This window comes from Solanum stenotomum, chromosome 5, assembly GCF_019186545.1.
Source record: "Solanum stenotomum isolate F172 chromosome 5, ASM1918654v1, whole genome shotgun sequence".
NCBI classification, from domain to species: domain Eukaryota; kingdom Viridiplantae; phylum Streptophyta; class Magnoliopsida; order Solanales; family Solanaceae; genus Solanum; species Solanum stenotomum.
This window is the reverse complement of record NC_064286.1, coordinates 50443699-50458859: the sequence shown is the minus strand read 5'-3', so window position 1 is coordinate 50458859 and position 15161 is coordinate 50443699. Positions and strand designations below refer to the sequence as shown.

At 30.1% G+C, this 15161-nt stretch overlaps 1 protein-coding gene and 1 pseudogene across 1 annotated transcript; one reads left to right on the top strand and one right to left on the bottom strand.

Annotated features, from left to right (window-relative positions):
- Window positions 1-303: 303 nt before the first annotated feature.
- LOC125864122 (zinc finger protein CONSTANS-LIKE 4-like) lies at window positions 304-1119 on the top strand (annotated as a pseudogene).
- A 3004-nt stretch (window positions 1120-4123) lies between these two features.
- LOC125865398 (short-chain dehydrogenase reductase 2a) lies at window positions 4124-5696 on the bottom strand. Its single transcript, XM_049545592.1, has 2 exons — window positions 5560-5696; window positions 4124-5025 (listed from the first exon to the last, which is right to left on the bottom strand). Exons 1-2 carry the CDS (start codon window positions 5643-5645, stop codon window positions 4167-4169), a joined length of 945 nt encoding a protein of 314 aa, XP_049401549.1. The 5' UTR covers window positions 5646-5696; the 3' UTR covers window positions 4124-4166.
- Window positions 5697-15161: the final 9465 nt, after the last annotated feature.

Below are 15161 nucleotides of genomic sequence, written 5' to 3'. Positions count from 1 at the left end.
AAGGGGCTGCATATGTACTACTGTTTACAGGCTATTTTGTAAAGGGCAAAAGGACGAATTTACCCCCGAACTTTGATAAATGGTACGTCTATGCCCTCCGTTATACTTTGGGTCCATCTTAGCCCCTGCCGTCCAATTATCGATACACACATGCCCCTCTCACTAACGGTCCCCTCATCCTGTACACGTGTTTTAATCTTAATCAACTATCCGTTTGACCATTATTTTTAACCCATAAACTAACAACCCGCCCCATAAACCCATACCCACCCGATTCCCTCTAAAATATCCTAAATCAATTAAATGATCCAAATCTTCCGGGTCTCTTGTTCCTCTCACAATAGAGTTGAAAAATCTCACAGCGGTGATGATGTTGATGCTGATGTTGTTGATGATGAGAAGTACTTTGATAGTATTGATGAGAATCTTTCTCAACCGGAGGAAGAAGCTGAAGCAGCGTCGTGGATCCTTCCGACGCCGAAAGAAGGGAATGATCAGATTTATTACTTGTTTAATGATATGGATTCGTATTTAGATATAGATCTAATGTCATGTGAGCAAAAACCGCATATTCTTCATCATCAACTGCATCAACACGGCCATTACAGCTCCGACGGAGTTGTGCCGGTGCAGAACAACAACGAAACAAGTAGTCATTTACCAGGTCCAGTCGTTGATGGATTCCCTACCTACGAAATCGATTTCGCTGGATCTAAACCTTACATGTACAATTTCACCTCTCAATCCATTATCCAAAGTGTATGCATCTGTATCTTCTCTCGTCTATTTCCTTCTTCCTCTTCCTTCACGTGAATCGATCTCATTTTTCTTTTGTTTAACTAACAGGTTTAAAACACTTTTGTGATGAACTCATCAGCCGGTGCCGACGCCGACACTGTACTGAATGCAGTTTCCGGTTCAGACAGAGAAGCATGGGTAATGAGGTATAGAGAAAAGAGGAAGAATAGAAAGTTCGAGAAGACGATTCGATATTCTTCTAGAGAAGCTTATGCTGAGACTCGACCCAGAATCAAAGGGATATTCGCTAAACGTACTGAAATTGAAATCGATTCACTCATTGCCGCCGATGCATCATAGGGCGTTGTTCCATCGTTTTAGTTTCTATATCTATTTATTATCCCTTAGTTTTAAAAAAAGAATCGAAGAAAAAATCAAATTTTATTTTTCTTTTTTCTTCTTCATGTTGTTGTTATTAGTGAGGAGGATCGTAACTATGTGTTTATATATCTAATTTTGTTTCCCATTTTGTGTAATTCAGTAACTGTTTTTGTTGTAAGTTTAGCTCAAAACACTATTTTAAAAAAATAGAAATTTGTAATGGATAAATTTTGTATTAAAATTGTATTTAATTTTGTTTAACAATGCACAATAGATAGGAACGAGAGACCTGGAAGATTTGGGTCTTTTAATTGACTTAGGATATTTTAGAGGGAATCGGGTGGGTATGGGTTTATGGGGCGGGTTGTTAGTTTATGGGTTAAAAACAATGGTCAAACGGGTAGTTGATTAGGATTAAGACACATGTACATGATGAGGGGACCGTTAGTGAGAGGGGCATGTGTGTACCGATAATTGGACGGCAGGGGCTGAGATGGACCCAAAGTATAATGGAGGGCATAGACGTACCATTTATCAAAGTTCGGGGGTAAATTCGTCCTTTTTCCCTTTTGTAAACTAGATCACCTAAGAGCATTGGACTATAATTATCACCTACTTTTAATACAACTGTTCAACCTTTTGAAATTTCCATTAAATTGTTAATGCAATAAATGATGTTATTAATATAGGGTAACTTACGCAAATTTCGCTAGTTTAGGAGTTAATTACTCCCTCCGTCCTACAATAGTTGTTCACTATACTAAAAATAGTTGTCCAACAATACTTGTTCAATTTAGAAAATTAAGAGATAATTTACCTTTTGTAATGATTTTACCCTTGCTATTAAATATTATTTATCATCTAACACATTTCTCAAAAGCATTAAATTTAATAAAGTCAAAGGATAATATAGTAATATTACCTCTATTATTTATTGTTTCTTTAGGGGCGTGACAAGTCAATAGAGGACAATTATTATTGGACAGAGGGAGTACTTAGCTTCATACTAGTTTGTAATATTACAAATCTTATCAGTCTTTGGACTTTGGATACATGAATTTGGCGTGTCCAGATATCTATATTTTGGATAAATGGGATCAAAATTAGGTATAATTTATTTTAAATACATTGTATTCGAGTGAATTTGCATGTATCCAACTCTCTTACTCGTCATTATCCTCTCTTGCTCGCCGCTCTTCCTGATTCACATATATTTGGGAATCTCTCTCCTTCTCTCGCTTGCTTCTCTTCATATTTTAGTGTATCTAATAGCAAACATTCATGTATCTGACTTAGAAATCGGGCATGAAACTATTAACTTTTTTCTTAATAATTAGCACTTTTTTGGTTAGCAGTTGTTAGTTTTCCTCAGTGGTCCAAGAAGTACAACATCACATGGTTTCTCCACTGTAATATTAGCTGCAGCCAGTGGTCAGAAGATAGTCAAATTAATAAATTCTGACTTTAAATACAGATCCAGAATGAGAAAAACAAAAGTCTTACCTATAACTTATAAGTAGTTGAATGTGAGTCGTAATATTTGAATTATATAAAGAGTTGGATATTCCAATACAATAGGAGTTTTTCAATAAAAGTCAATGAAACATCGATATTAATGAATAAATAAGTGGGTTAGGTACATCTTTCGCTCAGTAAAAAGTAATGAGACTAATTTACCATTCGAGAAGGAGTGGGGGACCTTTCTTGCTTATGCACCTTTATTTAGATTCTTTATATTTTTGAATTATCAATGAAAAATATCTTTTGAATTATCAACGAAAAATATCTTCGATAAAAATCAACAGATCTCTTGGTCAAAAACTAAGGAAATAATAGCAGCCACAAATCTCAAAGCTTTAGTTCCAAGACTATACATGTGATCTTAGTTTGTCCTATAGATTGAACTAAAGTCATATCTCTATCAAAAAATGTCTCCTTTTTTATTATTTTTTTAAAAATATTATTATTAGTTTTAAGTAACATGAGTGAATTTTACGAGTTCGAACCCTTAAAAGAAATTATTTTTCTAAAGACTAGACTTTTTCAGATTTATCGAACCGACCACATGACTGAATACTCTTGAAAGTCTATATATTAAGTGAACTGTTGAATTTTTTTTTTCTATAGTCCAAAATGAGTGAATTGTTCAAAGTTCAAGAAAATTGTTATGACTTTCCATTTTATATACCCTACAATTAATATGACTTTCGGAAGTTTCAACAAATTTTAAAGATTTCAAAATTTTCTTTTCAAGAGACTAATTAATATGAATAAGGACAAAATAGTAAAATTGATCAATCTATTAATGATTTATTAATTACAATGTAAAATAGAAAATGCTTATCTAATATGAGACGAGAGAATATTTACCATGAAATTTTTAACTACTTTACATATTTTTTTTAAAAAAAATACTTTGAGAATAATCAAAAAGGCCAATAGTGAAATAAAGCTTCAGACTTCTGAGTGTGTGCCTTATGGTCATGGATAGTGGGAAGTATGAACTAATATATACTAATCTTTCATCCATAAATTATGAAAAAGAAAAGAACATGGACAATAAAATAATTTGGTACTCAAAGTTTTGGCCTTTGGGAAGTAAAATACAAATGTGTACTATGAAGAGAGAGAATGAAACTCAAATTAAAAAAACTAAAACTTCAATCAATAATATCCCAATTTAAATCGTAGCTATATGTTTTTGAAGCATCTCCTTTTTATAACAAATGTTCTCGAGTCTCAATAGAAATGTTGTTGGAACTATATATATTGCTTAGATCAGTTCCTCTTTGTATGAATAAACCTTGTTGTTAAAAAACTAAAATCCTTCCGTTCTTAAAAAAAAACTAAATATATCCCATATATTCCAATTTTGTCTTTACAAAAAAGACAAAAAAAAAAACAACTAGTCAAGCTGACAACTTTTTAACTTCTTCGGTCAATTTGAAATAGGAAAAAAGGAAGAAATTACATCAACTTCAACCCAATAAATCTATATGTTAAGTTAGGAATTAAAATTTTTACCCCAAGAAAAAATAAAACATACATTACAAACCAACACAATTTCTTGAAGTAGTAACTCCACCATCCACAACAAGATTATGCCCACTTACATATCTTGATTCATCACTAGCTAAATACAAAGCTGCCTCAGCAATATCTTTAGCCCTTAAAGTTGTCCCTTTTAAATTCCCCAAACTCCTCACAAAGTCTTCAATTTTTTCTACTTCTTTTTCACTAGGCAATCCAATATTCATTTCTCCTTCTTCATCTCCATCTCCATCTCCATCTCCATGGCTCCATGCATTAACCAACATAGATGTTGCAACCCCAAATGGTGAAATACAATTAACTCGAATCCCGTACCGTCCCAATTCACACGCGACATTCTTAGTTAGCCCTACAATCGCGTGCTTGGAAGACGTGTACGTGTGTGGCCCGAGTCCTCCCAGGACTCCGGCCACACTAGACGTTGAAATGATGCACCCATGCCCTTGTGGGATCATCACACGAGCCGCGTGCTTCATTCCCAACGCGGCTCCTCGTACGTTAACAGACATCACACGATCGAATTCGTCTGGATCGAAGTTGATTATGCTCTTTTTTTGGCTTGATTGACTACCTAAAACACCAGCATTGTTGAATAAGATATCAATGTGTCCGAATTTTGAAATTGTTGAGTCGATTAAGTTTTTGATTTCGTCTTCAGATGTTACATCACAATGAATGTAAGTTACTGATGAGGATGATGATGAAGAAGAAGACAACATGTTTGCTAATGTATTTCCCAGAATGTCTTCTACATCTGCTATTACAACTTTAGCTCCATGTCTTGCGAAGAGTCGCACTGTTGCCTCTCCAATTCCTCTAGCTCCACCTGTTACAATCGCGACCTTCCCTTCCAATCTGTAAAGGTCATTGTCACATAAGGCATCTCAATAAAATTAATGGTCTAAAGTCAAATTATATAAAGAGGTGCGCTTTTGACACTTCAATTAATAAATTTGTCAACAAGCTTAGCTAATTCTTGATAGCTGAGAATGTGGAATAGAATATGATCCAAAAAGCCTGGAAAAATGCTGAAAAATAGTAAAATCTTTGCAGCTTTCTTTTTCTTGGAAAAAATAATTTTTTTTAATATTTTCATAAAAAAAAAAAATCTTTGCACCTTACTCTCTTAAAAAATGTTGATTGTTTTTTTATTTTTAACAAAAGATGAAAATATAAGGTTCATAACTAGGTTTACATGCAAAAGCATGTATTTAATTAGGATGAGAAATATATAGAAAGGAACCACAAAATGAAATTTGGTTTTGATTATTTTGAAAATTAAAAAAAAAAATACAAAAAGTTGAAAAAATATTGAAATCAACCAGAAAAGGAAAGAAATGAGATATGTAGCTATAGCTTATGTAAATTAATTTGTGTATAATTGATTACCTTTTAGTAAAGCTTGGAGGGTTAATTTCCATGGCTATGGAATGAACTCTTGCAAATGTTTTTTCAGGCATCAATTGAGCAGGCATTCTTATAAAAATATAAAGAAAGTGATAGTAATTATAGATAATATTACGAGGATAGATGGATTATACTTTTGACGGGATGGGAGATTTATAGGGAATTCTCATTTAATTAACCCCCCCTATTTTTATGTTGGGGTGGGGGTTTGGGGTTGGGGGAGGGGGGGGGGGGGNGGGGGGGGGGGGGGGGGGGGGGGGGGGTTTATAATTTCTTGGCAATTTCCAATCCTCCAAATCCTTAACCATTATATGCTTGTCCCTCGCCACTAAAAAACAGCTATATAATTTTCACTTTCCATCATACCCCATGTGGTCATTTTTTCACTGGAGTACTTGTATTTTTATTAGGCCTAATTCATTGGTGGCCTCCTAAAGTTGTTGACACCAATTTTTATTTGGACAGTTCAACTAAATTTTGTTCATTTTAGACATCTCATGTCATGTTGTATTGTGTCATTTTGACACTTTTTTTACAATCAGCAAAATTTTGAAGTGAGTGTAAGTCACTCGCCGATAACGTGTCAAAGTACCAAATTAAATGAAGACATTTGTCATTTGACAGCAAAACAATTCTTTAACAATGAATTTTGAATAAAACTAAAAATTAGCCAATGAATCGACGACACTTGACATTTTTGCCCAAATAATTATTAAAGAGGATTAAATCATTTTTTTTAAAAAAATTACTTTGCAAAACTCCCCCCACCCACCCCTCCCCGATCCTAGTTGTCTTATCTAGCAAATTAAACCCAACCCCCTTCGTCTTCTCTGTCGACCGTGTATCTCAATGCTTTTTAGTTTTATCAACTCTAAAATCAAATCTAATTCACATAGAGATGTGTATTCAACTCTAAAATCACTCTCAACACTTTTCACCATTGAAGGACCTTAAGGTAGGAAAAATGATGGCCAAAAAATAGGAAAGAAGAAGGAAAAAATTAAATAAAAATCGGCTAAAGATGTCTTTCACGCGCTTTTTATAAGTGTATTACACTCACCGTATCATGTCAGTAAAAAGTGTCAAAATGACACAACAGGACTTGACATAATGTGTCTAAAATAAACAAAGCCTAGTTAAAGTGTTTAAGTGATAATTTGTACCAACTTTAAGGGATCATCGATGAATTCGATCTTTTTTTTTTTTAAATTATCGTGGTGTTCAGGTTAATTTTCACGTATCTCCACTAATTTTATGAGATATGTGTCATTTCTCACCAATAACATGTATCAGATAACTTTATCCACCAAGACCTAGAATCACAATATATTAACAGACAAAAGTTACTTGATAGTGAAAAATTTCGTCTTACACTTATGTGCAATATATTCTCACAGTTTCAATTTTTTTATATTATACCATTTGACTTGCATAAAATTTAAGAAATTAAATAATAAATATTAAAATTTGTGGTCTAAAATCTTCCTTGTCAAAAGTTAAAGTGAAATTTTAAAGTTAAATTATTTTTAATTATAAAAAAATTAATATTCTTTTTTTGAACGAACTAAAAAGTGCGCTCCTTAAGTTTGATGCATGATATATATAAATTGTAAAAATTACCTATCAATAGGCACAATATTAAATGCTTCATTCAAATTGTAAGCAAACATGGCCAAATAAAGTAAATGAATTTGCTACCCAATGATTTTTTTTTAACTACTCAATTATAAATTTTTTTTTAAAAAAAGATAAACTATTAGTGTTCAATTAAATAAATGCCTAGCTGTCTTGGAGATCTCTAAACTATTATTAAATTAAACCTACTAATTAATCTTAAACTATTTAAATACATCTACTTATCCCTTCTTCAATTGGTACTTGTTGTATGTAGATTAATTTTACAAAAGAAAAAAACATTTTATTTTTTTTTGCAAAAATGGAAAGGATCAGTTTTTGCTGTAAATATTTGTCTGCAAAATACTTTTTGACTTTTTGAGTCAGCATAGCAACTTTTTTTGAAAAAAAATATAAACTGAAGCAGAGGCCACGTTTATTTCATAAATTAATAAATGAAGCTATTTTTTAACCAAAATGTTACTCTACTTTATTTTTTTCTCAGAGTATTACATAAAGTCATTAAGTAAAAAACCAAATTAATTTCATAATTTAGTGCAATAAAATAAAAGTTTACTCTTTTTGGATCATTTTACTTGTCACGTTTTTGGCTTACATGCCCCTTATGAAAGAATATACTCAATATAGTTTAAATTTTTCAAATAATAAGCATCTTGAATAATTTATTCTTATTAAAAACGATAAGTAAAGTGGTTCGAAAAGAATAGTAATCGTTCATGAAATTAACCATATTTAATTTACGGGTAATGCTAGATGGCCAGAAAATTTTAAATGTGTATAATATCTTTTTTTATTTTAAAATAAAGTGATTTTTTCCATTTATTAATTTAAAAAAGTATGAAAGTTAAAAGGATAAAAATGTTCAAAAAGGTAAAATAACATAGGTAAAATATCATTCTGGCCAAAAGGATTTTTCCTTAATTTACTACTCTCTTCGTTCCTATTTATATGTCCCCATTTTAGGCTCCACATCCCGTGAGAAACTAGGTAGGTTTACCATCGTACCCTTATTTAGTGTTCTTTTGAAGTCAACTTTTCAATAAATGAACATGAATTAATTTATATTGATTAATTAAATTAACCAATGAATATGAATTAATCATTTAGTTATCCTATGTTGGTCAAATTTATACTTTCAAGGCTAATAACTCTCAAAGGTAAAATAAAAAGAAAAGTGTACTTCCTCTGTCCAATAATAGTTGTTCATTATTGACTTTGCACACTTTTTAAGAAACTATAAATAGAAGGATAATTTTACTATATTACCCTTTGAATAATAAATACAATGTCTTAAAAAATGTAATAGAGAAACAACTATAATTAATTATATGAACAAATTAGGAACTAAGTATAAAATTATTCATTGAATTCATAAAGTGGATAAGTATTATTGGACATCTTAAAGTATAGTGAATAATTATTGTTGAACGGATGGAATAATAAAAACATCTATTTTTATAAAGAATGATATATAAATAAGAACGGAGGAGAGTACTAAATTTGAAAAGATTCATACAGGTCACAGAATCCAAGAAGGAATTGTAGTCATCCTAATTCCTATAAGATGGAACAAAATTAAATAAATTAATGTTAGTCAAGTCTTAGAAGATCCACCCATCTAGACCTATAAGAAAACCTAGAGGAAAGTGAAACTAGGAAGCTAAGTATTAATTCAATTAAAATATGTAAGTTTTTTTTATTTTATTTTTTATATTTCAGTATTAAAATATGTAAGTTATAGACACTCAACTATGTGCATATACAAGTGGTATAGTAGTCCAAAAAAAATAGTTACACAATTATATTTTAGGATCTAACATTAGATTCAATATAATTTCAAGAAGAGGATGCAATCATGTACGCATAATTTATTTCGATCTCGAAAAGATAAGTACTAAATCATTTCTGATAGATCATCAACTCAATTACTCAAAAAACGATAAAAAGTGTAAGAGAAACAAATAAAAACAACAATAAAATAATCAAAGTTAAAATAACAATATGTAATAAAAATCTTTTAAAAAAAAGAATAATATTAACACTCTACCTCTTTCCAATAAAAAAAAACAAATTTATGTAAACTTGTGTTATACACACGCCAAATTTGTGAAGTTGGAGCTAAAATTGAAGATGAAGTTATCAGGGGCGGCTCAAACCCGTTGGTGGCCTAAGGCCAAAATTAAACTAGAGGCCTTAAAAAAAATTACACATGTTTTTATTTTAAATCTATTTTTCTAGCTTTTTGAGATGCAAAGTTGTTAATAATTTTTGTGTAGTCAATCTCTTCTAATAATTCTTTTTCAATCGATAATATAGCCAAACCACTTAATCTTTCTTGAGACATTATCGATCTTAAATAATATTTTATTATTTTTAATTTTGAAAAACTTCTTTCGGCTGAGGCGACTGTTACGGGAATTGTTAACATNTAAAATTGAAGATGAAGTTATCAGGGGCGGCTCAAACCCGTTGGTGGCCTAAGGCCAAAATCAAACTAGAGGCCTTAAAAAAAATTATAAATGTTTTTATTTTAAATCTATTTTTCTAGCTTTTTGAGATGCAAAGTTGTTAATTATTTTTGTGTAGTCAATCTCTTCTAATAATTCTTTTTCAATCGATAATATAGCCAAACCACTTAATCTTTCTTGAGACATTATCGATCTTAAATAATATTTTATTATTTTTAATTTTGAAAAACTTCTTTCAGCTGATGCGACTGTTACGAGAATTGTTAACATTATAGCAATGTAAGCATTTGGAAAAGAATCAAGTCTTTTTATTTGATTGAGTATCTCAATTAGAGTATTGTCTTCTACTTTTATGATTTTCCTTAACACTTTTAATTCAGAAAATAAGTCTAAACCGTTAATATCGGAGTAAGTATTATGTTTTAAGGAACATTCAAGTTTAAGACAATATTTTTTCAAATTCTCATCATCTAATGAACTCAATTTTTTCCCACTAAATAGAAAACCAAAAATATTTTCATATACTTCAAATTGTTCAAATCTATTTTGAAGTGAAAAGATGGCTTGGTCTACTATGTATAAGAAATAATCAACTCTAAATGATTCTTCAAGAGATCTTGTGATTTCATTATCAACATTCTCATCAAATTGTTTTTTTCTATAAATTACACGTTTCTTACGAAATACAGGTTCTATATTCATCTCTAATGCAATTTCCTTAGCCGAAATCATAGTACTTGTAAATCCTTCTTCTCTATATGTTTTAAAAAAAGAAACTTAACCTCTTAATTGATCTATAGCGACATCAAAATCTAACAAATATTTTAAAACACTATTTACAATATCAAATAAAAAATATAATAAACATAAGACACAAAACAAAAATAATATTAGAATTAGAATGATATTACCGAATTCAAAAGCTATGAAGACTTGATTTCCAAAAATGAATCGGGCTGCTGCAATATAATTTTCTCCAAATTTAAAATATAAACTATCAATAGAACGAGTAAATTTTTAAACTTTGAATAAGAGAGATGTAGGATTAGAAAAAAAGAAAGTGAGAAGAAATAGAAGGGAGGAGGATAGAATATATAAAAATAAAATTAGAAAAAAAATAAGGTAAAAAAAAAAAGATAACTTGTACATTAAAATAAAAAGTACACAACTTTTTATTGAAAAACCAAAAAGTCATAGTCATATCTATCATACTATCACTTCATTGAGCCGTTTTGCATTTATTGTCTTGGTTCTAACAATTTTTAAAAAAAATTTAATCCTTCCTAATTAACTAAACAATGGGGTCTTTGCATTTATTGTCTTAGTTCTAATATTATTTTTTTAAATTTAATCCTACCTAATTAACTAAAAAATGGGGCCCCCTAAAATTGGGGGCCTAAGGCAAAAGACTTTTTTTTAAGCCTTACCAGCCGCCCCTGGAAGTTATGTACTTGACATAATACAAATCAGTTTAAGTGTATCTCACGCAAATTACCATGTAAGACAAATGTGTTTATTCATTTAATTTTATACAAAGCTAAGTGTCTACTTATACAAGCGCAAAATTAAAGAACATAATTATCATATGAAACTAAGTTAAAAACTACGTTTATGTATTATATTATACTAGTAAAATTATCCGCGCTTCGCGCGGGAGTTTAATATCACAGAATTTATAAATTAATACTTAAAACCTATCAGTCATTAAAATTAAAACACTATATATTATCTTACATACAAGATTACATAGTAACAAACATTAATAATGTAAAGGAAAATGAAATTTATTACTTCTTATCATTTATCCTTAATAACATAAGCATAAATTAATGACTGTAAAAATACATACCAAGATCTGTAACATAAGCAATGGTGTCAGTGAGTCACTCAATAGGAACAAAGTACACAAATATTTAATTGTGAAGAAGAAGAAGAGGTTTAGAATTTTCGTTGTTTTAAAATGAGAGGGAATCCCTCTATTTATAGACAATAAAGGGTAGCGTGAACAAATGTTTATTGTGTCTTATCGAAAATGTTACAACTATTTGGAAAAGTTGCAACCCTTCGGAAAGGTCACAACCTTTTATAAAAGTCACAACTTTTCATAAAAATTGCAACTCTTCATTAGAATCGCAACTTATCATATAAGTCGCAACTCTTCATAAAAGTCGTAACTCTTCATAAAAGTCACAACTTTTCATTAAGGTCACAATTTTTCATTAAAGTCACAACTCTTTACTAAAGTCACAATTTTTCATGAAAGGGGAAGACTAGTTTTGGCAACAAATAAATTTAAAAGAGAATTATGATTTGTGGTGGTGCCACGTAGGCGGGCCTAAGGTTTTCTTTTATGTATATATATATATATATATGATATGATACTATTATGCCTCTATTTTGCCAGGAAAATGGACAAGCTGGATTTTGCATATCTATTTGCATTTCTTGGGATTTTTGTGAAGATCTTATCCTATAAATATATCTCAATTTTGGATATAGTCAATCTTTCATTATGGATTAATTATCCTAGAAATATACACATATATCCATCAATTAAAATTAAGAAAGCAAAATAATATTAAGTACTAATTTAAGAAAGAATGGTTTGTCAGTAGTTCATGCTATCATGTGCCTCTGGAATTTCATCAAGGAACATCATGATCTCCATTTATTTCTTTTTATTAATTACTCTAATTTTGTACTACTACTTGGCTCCTATATTTTAATTCAAACTCCAAATTTAAGGGATTGAATCCAGTAGTAAAAAATATATTAGAATTATCACTATTTGACGAGTTTTTCATTCTAATCATCAGTTTTTTCTATTTGAACTATCAACATCTATAAATCAAAATTGAAGCCAATTAGTTGTTGTTCCTTTTTTCAACCTGCATTATCACTATATGTGTATTAAATTATACTTCAAAGTTGATTAGGTCAACTATCAGTTATTCTTTTTTTCCTGTGTGAACTATCACTATTTATCCTTTTTTCTTACCTGCATTATCATCATTCATGTATTAAAACACACCTCGAAACTGATTTGATCAACTCTTGATATTTGTTCATTTTTTCTACTTAGGGTGTGTTTGGTATGAAGGAAAACATTTTCCGGNCACCCTTAAACTATTACTACCTACTCAACTATAGGTATATCTTACTTAATACATAAATGGTTATAGTTTAAGTGCAACAAAATGAATAACTAATAGTTTAGGTATATATGAAACTCAGAAAAAAATAGATGTATTTTTGTAGCATTATTTCAATAAAAAATTATGATTCTATTAAGTAATTTTGTTAAGTTGAGTGAGCATTATTTTATTTCAAGTTAATATATACCATATAATATAGACATTTATAGTACGAAAATGAATATTTATATCAAATAAAACATGCATAGAGATATTCTACTTATCGTAAGATCTCATGGGAGTGGATACCAAAATATATTTTTTCTTAGTTCAATATATATGAGTCAAAGCCACTAGCTGTAATACATTTGTCCTTCACCTAATTGTTTGTTTTCCTAGATTACATTTATTACTAGTCCTCTATTCTAAGCTGTAAATTCAAATTTACGCTACATCCGTTTCTTTTTAGTTGTTATAATTTTCTTTTTAAGAGTCAATCGATATAAATTTTGATTAATATTTAAAATGTATTTTTTTCATATTGATATAAAAAAAAATTGCAACTTATAATACTTTTTTATATAATTTTTGAATATCTAATTTTTTATTTTAAAATATCAAATTAACTAATCTAATTTAGCTTTGAAAGTTAGTCAATTTGACTCTTGAAACCCGCAATATGACTATTGAAAAAAAAAGAAAAAGTATATTATAAGGGATATTTTTGTCATTTTCATTCTTTTATGCCAGAATAATTAATTTTGTTATGATTTTTTATTTTCCAGAATAGAAATAACTTATTTCTATACTAATTACTAATTATAATATAACTTATTTCAAAATTAATAATCATAAAAAAATAAAAGTATAACTTTTTTTAATCTCAAAAAACTATCTATAATGCATATCAAATGACCCAATGGGTCAAACTCACCATATTTTGTAATACTAATTGGTGGAAAACAGCGAAGGGCCAGCTAATCTTAGGTCAAACAAGGGAAAAAAAGAGTTAAAAATAGATCCATATAGATCTTCTGCATATTAATTTTTTACCGCTGAGAAACAATAACTTACTCAATGTAATATATAATGTAACATATAATAGCTTACTCAATGTAATATACATATATTGTCCTTATGTTAGTTAGAATAGAAAAATGATATTAGATACTCTCGACTAAAAAAAATCATTTTTACGAATATATTTTAAAAAGAATGCAGGATTTAAAAGAGCTATAATGAAAACATTGAGGAAATAAAAGCACGAACAACATAAATAGTACAAATAATCAAGGTAAACAAAACAACAAAAATGCAAAAGCATTGTCAAAAGGCTCAAAGGTGATCCGTGACATTTTTTTAAAATAAAAGGTTCTAAATGGGAGAGTAAGTTATAAGATGAAAAATTAAATCCGTGTCAATTATGTAAAAATATAAATAATCAATCAGTTGAACTATCAACTATCATCATTTATTGTCATAGTTTTGTTAATCCCATTTCATTTTTGAGCTATTAGCTAGTTGGAGGACATTAATTTTATGTGTCAGTTTTTTTTATTAGTATTCAAAAAATAATTATGTGCCAAAAATGTAATGAAGGTTTACCAATTTTGAATATTTTAGTAGTATTATTCTAGAATGGGGAGTTTGAAGGAAGTTTGTAAGACAAGGAACTTTTACCAACATAGTAAAAGTTTAAATTGTCAATCAACCACTATATATATGACATTACTGTAACGATATGTTCCCGTCATTATGGAAAAGTCAATGGAAAAAAGAATTGGGGCATGAAAACTTTTGAGTAGTGACTTGGAAATGTCTAGTCTAGTCCAGATTTGGACGAAATCTAAGTCAGGTAAGGTCTAGGGAAATATGGTAATGAATGGGGGATTTAATTATGAATTTGATCACATAAGTGAATAGCCAAGACGTTAAGGAGCATGTACGGCTTTATGGAATCGAATTCGGGCGAGTAGAACTCCCGAAAGTGATTTTGGCGTGAAAGGGTAGTTTCTGAACGTCAAGGGTTGAAGGTGTGTTGCAAAATGGAAGCTTGGAACTCAAATTCTGAGCTTCTGTCTCTGTGCAAGCCACCGGGGCGGGATTATTCCTGTCAGGGTGGGGCCTCTGTGGTGGGTTGGGTCTCGGTATGGCAGGACAGTCGCGACTTAAGTCGGGAAAAAACCTCAATTTCGTTATTTTCTGCAAAACTTCGTTCTTGAGAGCTAGGAGACGAACCATAGCAGTTCTTGACAGATTTTCACGTTTTCTAGCGCTAATGGTAAGATAATTACTTCCCTAATCCGTGTTTCGATTCTTAGAACTTAGAATCTTGGGTAATTATCAT